Source organism: Cibotium barometz, chromosome 19, assembly GCF_041138505.1.
Source record: "Cibotium barometz isolate CiBa-2024 chromosome 19, ASM4113850v1, whole genome shotgun sequence".
Taxonomy (NCBI): domain Eukaryota; kingdom Viridiplantae; phylum Streptophyta; class Polypodiopsida; order Cyatheales; family Cibotiaceae; genus Cibotium; species Cibotium barometz.
Window position 1 is genome coordinate 10,885,453 of NC_141064.1, and position 18,229 is coordinate 10,903,681.

General features: G+C 43.7%; 1 protein-coding gene across 4 annotated transcripts in view; it reads left to right on the forward strand.

Moving 5' to 3' along the window:
• Positions 1 to 17,984, forward strand: part of LOC147628222 (uncharacterized) — a 115,996-nt gene extending 98,012 nt beyond the window's left edge. For 3 of the 4 annotated variants that reach the window (XM_086813290.1, XM_086813289.1, XM_086813291.1), the window contains 5 exons: positions 15,998 to 16,075; positions 16,213 to 16,389; positions 16,608 to 16,706; positions 16,914 to 17,156; positions 17,326 to 17,984. In XM_086813290.1, the coding sequence (XP_086669416.1) occupies positions 16,007 to 16,075; positions 16,213 to 16,389; positions 16,608 to 16,706; positions 16,914 to 17,156; positions 17,326 to 17,619 (882 nt within the window). In that variant the 5' untranslated portion in view covers positions 15,998 to 16,006 and the 3' untranslated portion in view covers positions 17,620 to 17,984. The remainder of the gene's footprint in view (positions 1 to 15,997; positions 16,076 to 16,212; positions 16,390 to 16,607; positions 16,707 to 16,913; positions 17,157 to 17,325) is intronic. The other variant, XM_086813292.1, reaches the window with a different exon arrangement.
• Positions 17,985 to 18,229: the final 245 nt, after the last annotated feature.

Sequence of the window (18,229 nt, forward strand, 5' to 3'; positions counted from 1 at the left end):
AGGTAGAAGATGAGTCATCTAGTAGTAGTGAGGAAGATAGTAGTGCAACTTCTGAGAGTGATATAGCTGATGTAGCCTTCGTAGGAGGGGTTGAAGATTTGCATTTGGGTAGTACAACCATCAATGACAGTGAGGAAGAGGATAGATTTGAAGAGATAGAAAGATTTTTGCAACTAAAAAACTATGCAGAGTCATCTTTAACTCTAATGGAAGAGTCATTATCTTCTGGTCTATCTCCTGAAGAAAAAGAGGAATACTGCAGAGTGCTGAGAAAATATCCCAACTTATTCATCACTTCATGTGAGGAAATAAGAGGATTCAAAGGGAAACCACTTAGAATTGAATTAAAAGAGCATGCAAAGCCAGTATTTCAAAGGATGAGGAGGTTGAATCCCAAACAGATTTCAGTTTTGAAAGAGGAAGTAATAAAGTTACTTAAGGCTGATATTATCTTTCCTGTTGGTCTTTCTGATTGGGCCAGCCCAGTGGTTATTGTGCCAAAGAAAGATGGCAAATGGAGAATCTGTGTGGACTACAAGCCTTTAAATGCAGCAACTAGGGCCAATCATTATCCTCTTCCTCATATTGATGACATTTTGGATCGAATAGCAGGCCATCAGATGTATAGTCTGTGTGATGGATATTCTGGTTACTTCCAGATTGCCATAACTCCAGAAGATCGAGTAAAGACTACCTTCCTTACACCATGGGGATGTTTCGGCTACAAAAAGATGCCCTTTGGGCTCAAGAATGCACCGTCTCATTATCAGGAAAACTCTGACCAGGTATTGGCCCCATTCTTGGATAAGTTCTGTAAAGTTTTCATTGATGATATATGTGTCTATAGTGATCGTGCTGTACATAGTCAGAAGCTTGATGAAGTCTTTCAAAAATTGGATGAAAGTGGTGGACAGCTTAACCCAAGAAAGTGTCATCTAGCACAAGGAAGAATTAAGGTTCTTGGACACATTGTGTCTGAGAATGGGATAGAGCCAGATCCAGACAAGATTAAGGCATTGATGATGCTGCCCTCTCCTTCGACCACAAAGCAATTGCATACTTTCTTACAGAAAGTAAAATATTTGTCACGGTTCATTCACATGTTGTCACATGCATTATATCCTCTTCAGCAAGTAGTAAAATATGATCCTTTAAAATGGACTGATGAAAGTGAAGAAGTGTTTGAGGCGATAAAAGAAATGTTAGGACAGATTTCTAGTGTGAAAGCTCCTGACTTTTCCAAGCCGTTTTATGTGAATCCCTCAGTTGGGGTGGATGCAATAGGAGCTGTATTATTACAGCAAGGAGAAAATTCTCGGTATATGCGACCTGTGTACTATGCTAGCAGAGTCAAAACTGAAGCTGAAAGAAGGTACACAGCAGCTGAATTAATAATGGCCAGTTTACTTTTTGCTTGTAGAAGGTTCAGATCTTATATACTTCCTCAATCATTTGTTGTCTTGACTAGCTGCACCCTGCTACCTCAGTTGCTGAATAACACTACTCTTTCAAAGTGTATGATTAAGTGGATAACTGAACTTCAAGAGTATTCTTTTACTTTCCTTGTTGAAAAATCTACTAGAGCTTCACTGGCAGATTTACTTACATATAAAGACGGTCCTATATTGGTGAAGGAGGTTGATGATCATACAGTTCCATTGGAAGAAAAGATGTTGGACAATGCTTTTGTTCTTCATTTTGATGGTTCTTTCAGGAAAAGTCTAAATTTAGCGAAGGGAGGCATGGCATTATATGATCCAGGGGGAAGGCTAGTTTAGAAGAAGAGTTTTCTACTCAATGTTAGCAGCAACAATGAAGCTGAATATTCAGCTTTACATGAAGGCTTGAAGGCATGTCTTGAGAAAGGTATAAGAAGATTAGCTATTAAGGGTGATGCTTTGTTGATTGTTAAACAGATACTTGGTGTTTGGAAGACAAAGCATGCTCATCTCAAGCATTGGTTGTTGGCTATTAAAAGAATGTTGAAGCAATTTGATGCATGGACATTACAACATGTGGAGAGGGGGCAAAATGTTGCAGCTCATGAAGCAGCTCAAGACGAAACTGAGGTGTGTCTGAATGTGGTAAGGATACAAGAACCACTGTTTAGAGGTAGAGAATTTTTGGCTAAGGTTGAGAACTTTTTGTTGACTGGGAAAGTTTCTGATGATCTTCCCAAACAAAAGAGATACAGATTTGTAAAATCCTGTGCACCTTATTTTATGATAGATGATGTCTTATACATGAAGGGAACAGATCTGATTCTCAGAAGGATACCCTGGCAAGAGGAAATCATGCATATTTTGGAGACTAACCATGAAGGCATATGTGGTGGCCATTTTGCTTTCAAGATTATGATGAGGAAGATTTTAACTGAAGGTTATATTTGGCCTTCACTCCAAAGAGATATCCGGCATTGGTGTAGGTCATGCCTACAATGTCAACAAATGGGTAAGAGGATTCTTCATCCGGAACTCAGAAATGTCATGATAGCTTATAACATTTTTGAAAAATGGGGGATTGATGCAATTGGTCCTATGCCAATGACTGCAAGGAAAAATTGTTATTTGCTGACTGCTGTTGATTTTCTATCTCGTTGGGCTGAAGCAAGACCGGTGAAGGTAGTCAATGCCAAAACAGTGTGTAAGTTTGTTTATGAAGATATTTGCTGCCGTTTTGGGGTTCCTTTGGAGCTTGTTTCTGATCGTGGGCCTGGTTTTCGAAGTGAGCTAATGGATCTGCTTTGTGAAAAATTGAAAATCAAGCATAGATACTCTTCTCCGCTTTATCCCCAATGTAATGGTATGAACGAATACTTCAATGGGAAATTAACTAGTATAATGGGAAAGATGATTAGAACACATGAAAAAAGTTGGGATCTAGTTGTACCTTGGGCATTATGGGCATACCGAATAGCAGAGAAGGAAGGCATTAAATTCTCTCCTTATCACTTAGTTTATGGAAAGGAAGCACTTCTACCATTGGATGTAGAAATACCTGCCTTGCAATTTTTGATGAAAATAGATGAGAACCCAGACTTAACCTATACCAATAGGTTATTGGATATGCAAGAAGCACAACTAGACAGAATGAAAGCAGTGGAACACTACACACAGGTACAAGAAAAAAATCAATGGAAAGCTAATCAGAAATTCAAAGACAAAGAAATCAATAAAGGAGACTTGGTGATGAGATATGACAGTAGGCTGGATTTCACATTTAAAACTCGATTTGTGACTAAATGGGAAGGGCCATACTTTGTGATCCAAAAGTTTGCCAATGGATCATACCAGCTGGCGGATTTGGATGGAAGTCATCATAAAAATAGAGTAAATGGTCTGAGATTAAAAAAGTATTTTGTGAGAATTATGCAGGTGAGTTCATGTGGACCAGTCGTCATGAAGACCAAACAAATAAAAGACCTCATGAATGAGGATATCTCCACCGAAATAACAACTATGTTTGATTTTTGACTGCTAGACATTAATGTCTGCAGCTTGGGGGATGGGCAAAATGATAGGATAAAAAATGTTTAGACTTTTTTTGGGTTCATGCTTGTAAATAGGGTGTGTGGAAATAAATGAGTGAGAGGGTGTTATGTACATATTTTCCTTTATGAGAAGAATGTAAATATACTTGGGCCAAGCCATTGGTTTTTTTCTTTGAAACCCCAAGGTGGAGCATACATTTAATATGGCTTAGGGGGAAAAAGAGTGTGATTTTTTAATACTTTTATGAAAGAGTTGTTTAAAAAGAAGAGGTCATTGGGAAAATAACTCGTAATGGACACGAAAGGAAAAAAACAAAAATAGAAGATGCTGGCGACGTGTCAATTCTGGATGTTTACGACTCTGTTCGTGGAGCACATGCATCTACTTGCTAAATCTTGCATGGAGTCTGCAGGCGCTATAAAACACTGGAGCGCAGATCTAAACAGAGAAGGGGAGCGGAGAGAAAAAACAAAAAAAAAAGAGTATTACGAATCTTTTTCTGAGGAAGAATCATGACGCTGAAAAGTTTGCTTGTGACTGAAGACGTTAGAGTGGACCTGTGAGACGGAAGGCAAGAAGGTGAAAAAGACGTCTGCAGCAATTCACTTGAAGGCACGGCTGTTTCTTTTTTATCATCGTGATGCTGCTGATGATCATCGTGATGCTCTGTTAAACGGCAGCTTGCTCTGTCTTGCTGCTGGATTAGAAGTATTGATCGTGACGTTATTATTAGCTGTAAATCTGATGAACGGCGGCCTGCTCCGACTGAACTAGTTGCCACGCAACCTGCTGATGATCGTGAAGCTCTGTATGAATGTTGGCCAGCTCGTACATGATCGTGATGCTGCCTCCTTAAAGCTGAAGAAGTTTGGTGTGCTGAAGCGGTTAGTTGTTGTGGTATGCTGAACAAGTTCAAAAGTCGTGGGTGCAGTCTCCTCTGGTGGACGATTTGCTGAGCAGATGTTTCATCTTGACGTACTGCCAACTGAGAAAAATGGTGATGTGCCTTTTAGTTGCTGGTCATTAAACTCTGCGATCTCTGCTTTAAACGTTTTAAGCTATTGATGAAGACACATGTTATTGTTGATGATCAGTCTGGAGCCATTGATGCTATGTGAAGAAGCGTTTTGTTACTTTTTTATTTTCTTGATCAGAAAAATCAGAGATTTCCAGAACTATCTTTTGTTTTTTCCATTGTGGCGGAATCCATTGCCTGGTGGGTCAATTTGTCTCAGAGTTATTCTACTTCAGAGTGAAGCATGATTCTATCTATTGAGCTCGACAGTGGTATTGAAGAAATCCTTTTTTGTGGTTTTCAAATTGAAGTCATATTCTCCGCAGTGCATGGAGATTACTGGTCTTTACTTTTGCAAGTGGATGAGGAAGAATGGGAGAATGTTCGTTTACCTGCTGAAGAGGACCTCCCTGAATACATTTATCATCTTGAACTTTGTACAGAAGTTGATGTAATTTGATGGAAAATGTATCTTATCTGTCACCTGAAAGCAATTTCCGTCTAATGTCTTTGTAAAGGAGTTTTTGTGGGAATATATGTCTTCTTCTTCTTCGGGTTATTTCAACTTAGTGTGAGGGAAGAAAGTTGGGAGGTTGTTACGAGAAAATGAGGCGTCTGTGACTGGTCTTGTTTGCTTAGGAAGTAGACCATAGTCTTTGCCGTTGGTCTCATCAACGTGATCAATCATGGGACATCCCTAACACTATCTCACATACATTCTCACATCTCCCAACATCTTCACATCATAAGCATCCTATGATCATTCATAGCCATCTTCTCTTATACTCATATCCCCAATAGACCTCTGTTGCTATGTGAACAGGTTTCCATATGGGTGTCGGATGCATATGATCATGTATCATCACCCTGGACATCAACCTTAGATCATTCTCATCACTCTCTACATGCACTCAGGCAACTACCATCAAACCCCAGACTATCAAGATTCAAAGACTACCTACAGCTACTTCTTCTCATATTCACTCCTAACATAGATTTTAGCTGGGGCTCTGATCCCTCATGTATACATCACCATGTTCTAACCCTGTTAGTAGTCATCTCCTGTCTATACCATATTACTCACTGAGGGCCTCTGTTGTGGGTGTGACCACCCATGAGTTATCTCCATTTTTTCCCATTTTTTCCATGTTTTCTCCTTGTTTTTTGGTCATGGGGGCTGTCTGGTGTTGGCCGACTTGATCTGGTCCTGGCCGACTGATCCCTTTCTCAATCGTGGACATATCTGGGGGCTGTCAGCCTAGTTGCTATTGGTCAACTGCATGCCCTAGATAGTATATATGTTAGCTGCCCCCTCCCCCCCCCCCCCCCCCCCCCCCCCGGTCCCCACACTAGTTTATTGTACCGGATCTTCGTGTATATAGCAGAGTTTATACAACTTCTCTCTCTACACACTTAGGCGTTTTGTTTCTCACAGCAGTTGTCCCAATTTCTGTTGTGCATTTCGACATGGTATCAGAGCCCCAAGTGGCTTGAAGCTTGGAGACAGTGGGAGCTTGAGGTTTGCTGTTTTTTGGTACTAATTGAAGATTTCTTGGGCTGTTCGGGACTTAGAGAACGGGTAGAAGGCGGCCATCACTGTTGGACATCCACCTTGCATAGTGTTTGCAGCCTCTTCTTCATTTTTTTTTCCCACCCACCGTCCCTTCACAAGACCTTGTGAACCCTTGAGATGGCAGATTTGCTTGAGATGGCTGAGAAGCACGTGAAGATCCCCACTCTCCCCACATTCCCAGTGGATCTCGACAATTGGATGGGACCAACTATGGCATTTGGAAGGTAATGGAGTCTGTCTTGGAGTCTTATGACTTGGTTGATTTCATTGTGGTTGGTGTTCCACGGCCAGAGTTGGAGGATGGGAAGCTTTTACCCTCTACTAGGAAAGAACGGGAGGCTCAGGCACAGTTATGGGATCTTGTCAATGCCCGTGTGCGTTCTTTCATCTTCCTTAATTGCACATCCCAAGTGATCATATCAAACACATGACGTTGGCTAGAGGGATTTGGCAACACTTGGCTTCTCTGTATAACAGGGTATCACCCATGAAGCGGATTTCCTTGGAAGTGCAGATGCGAGTGATGGATCTTGCAAAGTCTTCGACGATGCAGGAGCACATCAACAAACTCCAGGCTCTTCAGCAGGAGATTCTTCAGGCTGGGAAGGAGATATCTTCAAAGGACATGGCCATCACTTTGCTTTCTCATCTGACCGAGAGACTTCTTAGTATTCAACTTTCTACTCCTCTTTGATCACCAGTAGGAGGCTCATCACCATCACATGGGAGGAGCTTGTGCCTATGGTTTTGGACCAGGAAGAGCGTTTTACGAACCCTCCACAGGGCAAAGGTTCTGAGGCCTTAACTGGCCAGTGGTCGAAAGGCGGCAACAAGATCAAAGGGAAGTCTTCACAGGCAAAGTCTTCTGAGCAAGAGCCCGAGTCGGATCGTGACGCCTTGAAGGCAAAGCGGATCAGTAACCATTGTGGCGAGAAAGGCCACTATTGGAGGAAATGTCCTCAGCGGAGCACTGAGAAAGGTGCAGATTTCTCAGTAGTAACTGTGAAGACTCCAGCTTTTGTGCACTTGGAGATTATGGACAACGGAGTTTCATCTTCTTCGAGCAGGGAAGCGGGTGGACTCACCGCTAGGGATACTTGGGAGTGGATTCTAGATAGTGGTGCTTCCAGGCACATGACTCCTTCTCGAGAGTTATTACAAGATCTTCACAGGCAAACAGGTCACATCCTTATTGGTGACAAGTCCACTATCCCTATTCACAGTGAGGGAAGATTAGAGATCGTTCTCGATGGCAGAGGGGAGAAGGATTCCTCCCAGGTTCTTTATGTCCCATCTCCTATTGTCAGGGTATGAGGTTTGTAAGACTGGCGTACAAGTGACGTTTGATGAGCATTTTGTTGCTCTCCGGGATAAAGGAACATGCCAGGTTGTATGGGAAGGCGGAGTGGAGAACGGGATCTACAAACTCTCAACACTCTCTCTTACAGGTTCTCACTTAGGTGATTTGTGGCAGTTTCGTCATGACCACTTGAATGTGGATACGTTGCGGCAGGCTTTCCGGGACTAGACGGTGGATGGCTTGCTAGATGTTGGCAGAGCAGGTAGGGACATTCCAGTTCTTGAGTTCATCAGTCAGAGGAGCCTTTACAGGTGAACTATGCTTTGATGTCTCGTATCATTCGAGACAAAGAGCCTACTGCAGTTGAAGAAGCTCTTTCCCCGGGGACTTGGGGTTAAGGAAGGTCTTGTATGGTCTTCAGCAGGCTCCCAGGACTTGGCATACCAAAGTTACAGTTAATGATCCTTCTGAGCAGGTTGATGTCTCTTTGTATCGGAAGCTTATTGGTTCATTGATTTGGTTGCTGAACACCAGATTGGACTTGAGCTTTCCAGTGGAGCTGTTGAGCTCATTCATGCAGACGCCTTTGAAGACTCATTGGGACGCAGGATTGCAGATCTTGCGGTATCTGCAGGGTACGAAGGATCTTGAACTCTTCTATGATACTAGAGGGGGAACGATGGATGGAGTCAGACTCCAAGGTTGGAGTGACTCGGATTGGGGAGGAGATCCAGACACGAGGAGATCTACATCAGGCTACGGATTTACCCTTGGCTTAGGAGCTATTTCATGGAGCAACAAGAGACTTGAGCTTTCTAGTGGTGCTGTTGATCTCATTCGTGCTGACACCTTTGAAGACTCATTGGGACGCAGGATTGCGGATCTTGTATTTGTAGGGTATGAAGGATCTTGAAATCTTCTATGACACTAGAGGGGAACGACGGATGGAGTCAGACTCCAAGGTTGGAGTGACTCAAATTGGGGGGGAGATCCAAACACGAGGAGAGATCTACATCAGGCTATGGATTTACCCTTGGCTCAAGAGCTATTTCATGGAGTAGAGACAACCAACTGTTGCTGTTGGTGGTGGACTCACACACTCACACACTCACACACAGAGTGACGTTTCCTGCATATTAGGCTTAGGTGCATGAAAAAGAAGCTCACACAGAAATGAGAGAGAAAGAGAGAGAGAGCCAAAACACCAAATGTGTGGTAGCCACAAAATGCAAGTCAACCCTTGCATGTGTGTCACATCCATATAATATAGAAGTACAAAAGTTATATGGATAGAGTGTCCTTTCACACTTGATATCCAAGGGAAAACACCACATGGGAAAAAGTGCCCTTGGTTAAGCCCTGTTCACACATAGCACTACCATAAGTGAGCATATGCCTACAGTTGCCTTGTCTTCTACAGAGACAGAGTACCGGGCTGCTTGTGGTGCTGCTTGCGGAGGTTGTGTGGCTGCGGGGGTTACTTGGCGAGATGGGGTTTCCACAGAATGAACCCATGGTCATCCAGTGCGATAACCAGAGCTGTATAGGTATTGCTCGAAACCCGGTCTTCCATGCCCAGACCAAGCACATAGAGATACAATATCACTTTGTTCGTGAGAAGATTTTGGCAGGTGACATCTTGCTTGTTTATTGTTCGACGGAGGACAATGCGGCGGACCTCTTCACGAAGTCTCTATACCTTAGGTGATGCTCCGGTAGCACTCCAACACACTGGGGTTGGTTCCATATCTAGGAGCTGAGAGGGGTTATTAGTAGTCATCTCCTGTCTGTACCATATTACTCAGTGAGGGCCTCTGTTGTGGTGTGCCTGCGCAGGAGTTCTCCCCATTTTTTTCCATTTCTCCCTGTTTTTTGGTCGTGGGGGCTGTTTGGTGCTGGCCGACCTGATCTGGTCCTGGCCGACCATGTATTCTACTTGCCGACTGCACTTTTTACTGGTCGACTGATCTTTTTCTTAGTCGTGGACATCTGGGGGCTGTCGGCCCAATTGCCATTGGCCGACTGCATGCCCTAGATAGTATATATGCCGGCTGTCCTCCCCACACCAGTTTATTGTACCGGATCTTTGTGTATATAGTAGAGTTTATACAGCTTCTCTCTCTCTATATATATATATTTCTGCGTTTTGTTTCTCACAGTAGTTGTCTCATTTTCCGCTGTGCATTCCTGCAAACCCTTAGGTGGAACACTTTCAAGTGTCCCACCATCTTGTGTACTTCACATGATCCTGATATGATAAGGCCTTAGCCTCAACCCAGTAACTCTGCTGGGATGCAGTCACGATTCAGATCCTTGAGTTGGTAGCTCCCATTGGAGAATACCCCATCTAACCTTGAATTTAGTCTAAAAAGTGCTGTCCAGAGCACTATTATACCTCAGACCTAGCATGCCCTCAGTTAAACTCTTGTTCCCTAATTTTTCATTGAACTTTTCTATCCTCTTGTGACATGCCTTCTCATACCATTTGATTGCTTCATCTCTGTCTAACAAAAGAGCCTGCAGCTTGGCCCATCTGTTCCTTGCTTGCTCCTCTTGTTCTACACTATGTTGCAGCATAAAGTCCAGAGAAGGTAGCATGACATTGATAGGTAGCATACAGTTCTCCCTTGAATAGCAGCCTCTGTAAAACCTTATTGAAGCTCTCTACTAACCCATTGCATTGAGGATGGTAGGGTGTGGTAAACGGAACCCCAAACCTGCAACAAATCATCTCGTTTAGAAATTGACTCACCTGCTTTGCATCTACTTTACCGGTTGCCCTTGCCTCTGGCCACTTGGTCAAATAGTCTACTGCATTGATGATGTACAGCTTCTTGTTCTTGGTTCCTAGAAGAGGTCCTATGACATCTACTCCCCATTTCTCAAATGCTCCATAACTCATAACATGCTGCATGGGTTCTGGTACCAACATCCTTTTTTGAAAGGATTGGCATTCTGTACAACTTCGACACCAATGGGTGATGGCCTGTTCTCCCAAGATTTTCCTTCTGGTGATATCTGCTCCAGTGTTCTCAACAACCTTCGTCATGACATGCTGTTAAACACTGCTGTATCTCATCATGGTATAAGACTCTCCTTAAGACCCCATCTAAGCCCTTGTGATATAGTTGGTCTCCTATCAGCACATACTTCATGGCCCTTCTAGTCACTACCTGTCTGCTTGAAGCACTATCCCTCCTGGCAAAACCAATCAGCAGAACATGCTCCTCTTTATGTAAAGACTCTCTCCCTTGATATAAAGGCTCTTGAAGCTTTACCCTATGCACAGCTGGAACCAGTACCTGCTCAGCCAGCTCATGAGCCCTCTGATTCTGTTCTTTGGATATATGCCAGATTTGGACAGCTTGAAAGCTCTCAAGTAGCTTGCTGGCCTTGAAGAACCACTGTTTCAAGTCATCCTTATTCACTCTCCAAACTCCTTGGACCTATCTGATGACCAACAGGGCATCTCCCTTTATAATCAATCTTTTTTATTTTTCTCCTCTTACTTTCCTCTAGCCCCCAACACAAGCTGTTGTATTCTGCTTCATTGTTGCTTTTCACCTGTATCCCATGTCAACCACACCAGGCCTCTTCTCCTTGTGTATTCATAAATACATATCCAACCCCTTCTTTGCCCATACTCCTCTTGAAAGCTCCATCAAAGTACATGATCCCCTCAGCACCCTGTAATTCTTCATGTAGACTATGACTGGGAACTACTTGTTTCTCAATATCTTTAGTTGTTTTGGGTCTGATCTGCACTTCCTTGTAAGTTAACATATCTACCATATGTGCCCTCACATTGTCCTCCTTGATGAAGCTCATATCAAACTCTTGTAGGGCCAAGATCCACCTCTGTATCTTGGGGTTATCCACCTCTGTATCTTGTGGGGGAGGGGGGGGGGGGGGGGGATGTGCACCTTGCAAGATGATCCCTCAAGACATTTCCGATGGCATTGTGAAGAAGTACTCATTGCTTAGGGGATTGATAGACGAGTCTCTCGCACTCGTCGTGGCCGCCGAGCTAGAGGTGGAGTACAGGTTCGGCCTATTCTTACCTTTGGCTCTCGAGGCTCTGATCGCCCAGTTGCTACCTATGTAAGACGTGGCTCTTGGAGCTCTATAACCGCAGCGATTAGAGTTGAGGATGCTTCCATTGCGGAGTCTTCTTCAGCAGTTCATGATGATATTAGGGAGCCCGAATATGATGATGAGGGCAACGTTCTTAGCGATGGGGATTTTGGTGGGAGCTCTGAGATGTCCTCTAGTGAGGATATTGAAGAGCCTAGCGATAGCTCTGAGTCCTGACTCATGACATAGATGGTGACATAGCCTTTTAGCCTCTATAGTCCTCTATGGGCTTTTTGCATTTTTGTACTCACATTTTTGTACTTTCCCATGCGGCATGCGGACTTTTGTGGCTTTATATATAGTCACGACTCTTTGACATGTCACATGTACATTTGTGTACTTTCATTTTCTATGCAACTTGCAAGTTGCAACATTCTAAATTTTTATGTTTTGGGTAAGTTGTAACTTCTCTAAGTTTTGCATCTATATTTATATTTTTAAGTATTTTTTAATGGACCGTACCTCCACCGTATTTTTATTTTCAAAATTTAGCGGTGTGTTCCGAGACCGTATTTGAACGTACTATACCGAATCGAACTTTTCATACCTGACAACTATGACTAACGGGCGGGCACCCAAGTATGGATGGGAGGGCGTCCAAGTGTGGACGCTCGGTGGGGATTTGACAGCTGTGCCACATGGCACAAGGGGCTTGGACCCTCCTCCTCTCACCTTTTTCCCCTATTCCTTCTCCTATAAGTTGGGCGCCCATCTCTCCCTTCCTCTCTTCCCTTTCCTGCTGCTGGTGGATAGCTGTTGTACTTGCTGAAATTGCTGCACCCGTCTTCTCTGTACCTGCTGTACCTTCTGTACCTACGGTGTACCTACTGTGGGCACTTTCTGTACCTGCAGCACCTGCTGTACCTTTTGTACCTGCTGTGTACCTACTGTGGGCACCTTCTGTACCTGTTATAACTTATGTACCTTCTGTACCTGCAGTACCTGCTGTGCACTTGCTGTGGGCACCTGCAGTACCTGCTATGCAGCTGGTCACTGGTGCACCTGCAATACGTACTGTACCTGCAAGTACCAGCTGAAATCCTAAGTGTACATGCAATTACAAGTTGAAATCCTAACTGTATCTGCAAGTACAAGCTGAAACCCTAGTGTACTTGCAAGTACATGCTAACTATCATCCGACATCTATAGTACCAGATATACATGCTGTGAGTCGGCACCAAGTGTAACTGTTTGTGTACTGGTACGAGGATGTGAGCCAGGCTCTAGTATGAGAGCGCCTACTTGTGCATGGTCTTGGAACGATAGTTTCGCGTTCACTTCCCTCCAGGTGTGTGAGACTAGTGGCCAGGCTATTTAGACTCATTCGACGAGTCCAGCATTGACAAACTACTCCGACATACTTCTGTTTGGGTAACTTGTCTTCATATTTGCATTGCATAGGATTATTTGGCTAGCAGGCCCTTGGAACTTTGTAAAAATTTAAAGACTCTAGTATTGAGGGAGGGAGGGGGTTCGGTCCATTTGTGAGTGATGGTGTACTATAGAGAGCTTGTCTCTTTTGCAGATTATCTTCTGCATTGTCATTTGTTATATGCAAAGTGGCTCTTACATGTTAAGTGTGACGTGTGTATCGTTCATGAGACGGTGCCCAAGAACGCTCACACCTAGCGGGTGCAGTTTCACTCGCCTCGGAAAGCTGACTCCCACTCAAACCCAGCTATGTATGGTAAACCCCTCTGAGAGAGAGAGAGAGAGAGAGAGATGAAAGACTACTTTTGAACTCTTTGCAGTTCGAAACATTGTGGAGTCGCGTGTCATTGTTTGGCCAGACAGAGATGCTTCACGCATACGACTCAACCGCATGGTCAGGTTAGGCTTGGTTAGAATCCGAGATGCTGTGATACCTGGTCATGACAGGCCACATTCGTTTCGTCGTATTCGGCAGCACTTTAGGGTTCCTCGGACATTTTAGCCACTATGGGTTGACATCATGCATGCAGTTGAGCCTTTTACGCCATTGCCTCGGTCATCTGCAGATCAGCCTTGGCTTGATTGGGCACTATGTAAATCTGGTGACTTGATATCACTTTCAGCTAACTAGGCCTATCATAAGCTCGTATCAGAGAAAGATTGGGTTTCAGCTAAGGCCAATAAGGTGTGGGGATTGCACAAGTCTAAATCATGGTGGCAGAAAACTCTTATGCGTGGCTGGCAGTCTAAACTCCCTTACCAAGGTAAGGTTTTCATTTGGAGGATGTTGGTGGGAGGGTTACCTACACGGGATCAGCTCAGCCGTCGTAAAATTACATTGGCCTCTTGCTTCTTCTGCACGATATGCACTGAAACAGTTATGCATCTGTTCATGAGTTGTCCAGTGGCCCGTCAGATTTGGTCTTTTGTCTCTCGCGTTTGGGAGGCAGTAGAGAGGTCTACTGTTTCGGCTCATCAGTGGATATTTGGGATTTGTCCTCAAGTCATTACTTCGGACAGTCACCTTGTGATATTCCATTTCCTTAGATGGAATATTTGGACTACACAGAATGGGTTCATCTTTGATTCCTTGTCTGGAATACATGGGCACATTCTACGTATCCGCGGTTTGCTGCTTTGGCAGTTTTCTTCTCTTCTCTCAGCTCAGCTACTACTGGATGCAGATGTTATTTCGTTATGGTCTACGGCGGCTCGGTTGGCTCATCTTTGATGCTTTTATATGGGATGCTTATTTGGCTAGGAGGCTTTCTTATTAGTGTACATGTTTGCATGGTCATGATCCTTTAGAGGATCTTTTGTGGGGGTTTTTGGGGGGCCATAGGTTCTGTGTGAGCCATGTGGCTGATGTACATTTTTACATATAATATAAAACACCATTTCACGAAAAAAAAAAGAGAGAAGAGAGAGAGAGAGAGAGAGATGGATTAGTTCCTCTCTCTATTACATGAACCTGACCATACATCATGGTTGTGGGTGTTTGAGCAGGGGAGATCACTTTGTATATTTCTTCAAGTCCTTACTCTCAATTCAGTCCATGCACATGAAGATGTGTATTTGTGGGTGTACCTTAGGATTACCACTCTTGGGTGGTGTCTTGCATGTAATCTTGTTTTGATGCCTTTGGACTAGCTTTAGGCCACATATCCCTACTTTATCGTGCCTCATCTTGGGGTCCCACTAAAGTGCTGCTCATTTTGGGTGTCATATTTGTCTTTGCCTGGCCAACCTTGATTTGTCCTTCTAGATCTTTGTGGTGCTGCTCCGCCCACAATATGCTATTGAAAACTGCCAGTGCTAGCTGGAGATCCAACCATTTCCCCCTCGAGTAGATCCACATGTAGTTACGATATTGGATGTCCACCCGGAGGCGGTTTCACATGTCCGCTCAAAGGCGATTAGAACTCGTGGCCGTGGCCACAACACTAACAGGTGTGGCCAGCGGGGACTGAACTCAAGACCTTCCCCATCCAAGTTCTAAACTGGCATCGCTAGGCCACGTGCCGGTTGGCGGAGATCCAACCATTTGGTGTTCAGATTGCTGCTTTTTGACTTGTGTAGCTTGTAAGTATGCAGGAACCAAACATGTTTTGTAGTGTCTGCTTAAACCATCAATGTGATCGTGAAATTTCTTCTTTCCTTTTTGTGAACTAGAGGAGCTTTTATTGCAAATTGTGGATTGGACTATAGCGAGACAGGGTGAGGGATGGTGCTCGGAAACCTACTGAGTCAGGAAGAGTGTTTGATGAGCAACCGGTTGACAGAAGGGTGTGCAGGCAGGAGGGGCTAGTGAGTGTTTAAGAGGAGATGGGCTTGACATCTTTTAGTGCAGTGAGGCTTGCCTGTAGTAGGGATCCCGGGGCCTTGAAAACAGGCGCTTGTCCCTCCAAGGCAGTAATTGCTGGCAGCCTTGGAGCAGCAGAAGTGAAGCTAGCGTTTTCACCCCCACATTCTTGCTTTTTCACCCCCCATTTTTGGTAGTTTTCCAGCCGTCTCTATGGTTGGAGTGTTTGTTGGGATCAACGGGCTTTGGGCCCAGTTTTGTTGCTGATTCTTTCTGGAGAGAAAAACCCGTAGAAGAGGGCCCTTTTACCCTTTTTGCATGCCCAGCCCCTGTGTGGGCCTTGTGCTCCTAATCTATGGCTGCCAAAGAGCTGTAAACATGCCCAAACCTGCACACAAAAGTGTGCCTGATCCATCTATTCTCAAGGTGTCATTCTCATCGTCCTTTGCTTCAGGGCACCGAAATCTCCCAAATCACAGTGTGGATCTACTCTATCCTTGTGCTTCCTATTTGTTTGCACACTCGATGGTCTTGGCCCTTTATCAAGTAAAGCTCACAAATGGCCTATATTCCCCCAAACTAACATGTATAGTGCTGTAGTAGGCATGACACATCTCAGGGCCGAGGCATGTGACAAACTGAGTGAGTGGTCTCATTGAAAAGTTTTTGCAATTTCCTAAGGATTATATGAAATGCCATCAGTGGGGTTTGGGTGTTGGCTCTTTAAAAGTTGCCTTTTTTGTAATTGTAGAAACGAAAAATGCCGTTGAGGAAGAAAGGAAGCAAAAGCTCTCATGGACCACTTTCTGCGGAAGAGGAGGAAGCCAAGGTAAGAACTTGTAAGAGATTGTAGAGTTTATACGTTGATATTTTTGTAACAAATGTTTCAAAAGAGTTACTGACTTTTCTTGATCCTCTTGGTTTCCCGCATGTCGGTAACTTATATTTTTTGCTGTATAACTGCAGTTAAACGAGCTTCGTAGCTCTTTAGGCCCATTGAATGGGCATACGGCTCTTTTCTGTACTGATGCATGTCTCTATCGGTACTTGAGAGCCAATAACTGGAGCCATAAGAAGTCTCGAAAGATGTTAAAGGAAACAATCAAGTGGAGAGAACAATTCAAACCAGAGGAAATCAAATGGGTATGTATTTAACCCTCAATGTTTTGGCTTGAGCTTGAGATTTCATATCCTCCGCCCTCCTGTGCCTCTTCACCACTCCCGTACTACCTTGTTTTGTGAACTTGAACTCAAATTTAATTGTTTTCTTTTTACAGGAAATTGTAAAGCGTTTCTTTGTTTTAAAACAAGTATCAAATATAATCTCCTTGGCATCTCCTAATCCTCAACTTGTGCTGCAGGATGAAGTTGCCAAAGAAGCAGAAACAGGAAAGATTTACAGAGCTAACTTTTGTGATAGGGAAGGAAGGACGGTTCTTGTAATGCGTCCGGGAGCTCAGGTATTTACACACTTCACCTGTCTCTGCACTTCTGCCAGATATCTGAGGATGGGCGGGGTTTGGCAAGCCTGAAGGGGCAGTGTTACCCGTCCATCATTGGAAGTCCCTGTCCATTGATTCTCTCTATCTAAAGAGCCCAGTCATCTACCATTTGTGATGCAAAGTTCTTTTAATGGTTGACATTTTCATGTTTTTTGATAATATCAGAACACTAATCAGTTGGAGGGTCAGATAAAATACCTGGTTTATTGCATGGAGAATGCAATAATGAACTTGCCTTCTGACCAGGAGCAAATGGTATGGCTTGTGGATTTTGAAGGCTGGAACATGTCCATGATACCTGTGATGACAGCCCGAGAAACAGCACATATTCTACAAGATCATTATCCAGAGAGACTTGCATATGCCATTCTATATAATCCTCCAAAAATATTTGAAACATTCTGGAATGTAAGTGTATTTCTGGATGGCTTGTGGGCCCCTCTGTGGCCGGCTTGTGGGTCCCTCTCACTCATATCAACGCCACCCTCTGGGGTTTAGTGTTTTTCCCCTTGTATTCTTTTAGTTTGCTATGAGTATTGCTTGCTAGTTCAGTGATATTTTTCACATTTTTTTGCAGGTTGTGAAACCCTTCCTTGATCCCAAAACACAAAAGAAGGTGAAGTTTGTGTATGCCAAAGATGAAGAAAGTGAGAAGGTAATGGACAACCTTTTTGACTTGGATCGGCTAGAAAATGCTTTTGGAGGGAGGAGTGCTTTGAGGTTTGATAGAGACGAGTATGCCACAGTCATGAAAGAAGACGACCTCAAGACAGCTGTGTCTTGGCAAAATCTATCATCTTTGAATTTAAATGCAGATGGAGCAGTAGCTGCGCATGCTGAAGCGTGCTCTAATGGTGCTGGCATTGCCTAGCTAATGGCATATCCTTGCTCTTAAGCAGCTGGGGCATTATCCTTTTGTATAATCATTTTGCTGCAATTTTTGGGCTTCTTGCAAGTAATGCTATCGGATAAATTCTTGGCATATCATCTCAAACATCGGCTTTGTCATGGAGGATCCATGGTTGCTGTCTGAAAGTTGGGTGGCTTCCTGGGTTTTATATTAAGTGTACTTCAGGTGCACTTTTAGTAGGTGGCTAGGATTTAAAGTTAAAAACTTACATTATGAGGTCGTTTATTACAGCCACAGTGCTATGACATGATTATAAGAAATTTCTTTGTTTAATCAGTGCAGGTTGGAAGCTAAATCAGGATGATTACCTGATCGGTTTTTTGGTTGTCCTTGAAATTTTGTCTATTCTAGTTCTGTTCCATTCAATTATTTTTGCTTCTGCCTTAGTTCCTGCACTTCTAGCTCATAGCCATCTGTTTTTTTATGGGATCTTCTGGAAGTGCTCCATGGCGTTGTTGTTGTCTCTTCTATTTCTATAAGCTTCACCTGCTTTGTGCTCATTGTACTTGTGGTCTCCTCTTAAATTCATGTAATATCTTCTCTGGTTTGTGCAATCTCTCTGTCCTCTTCC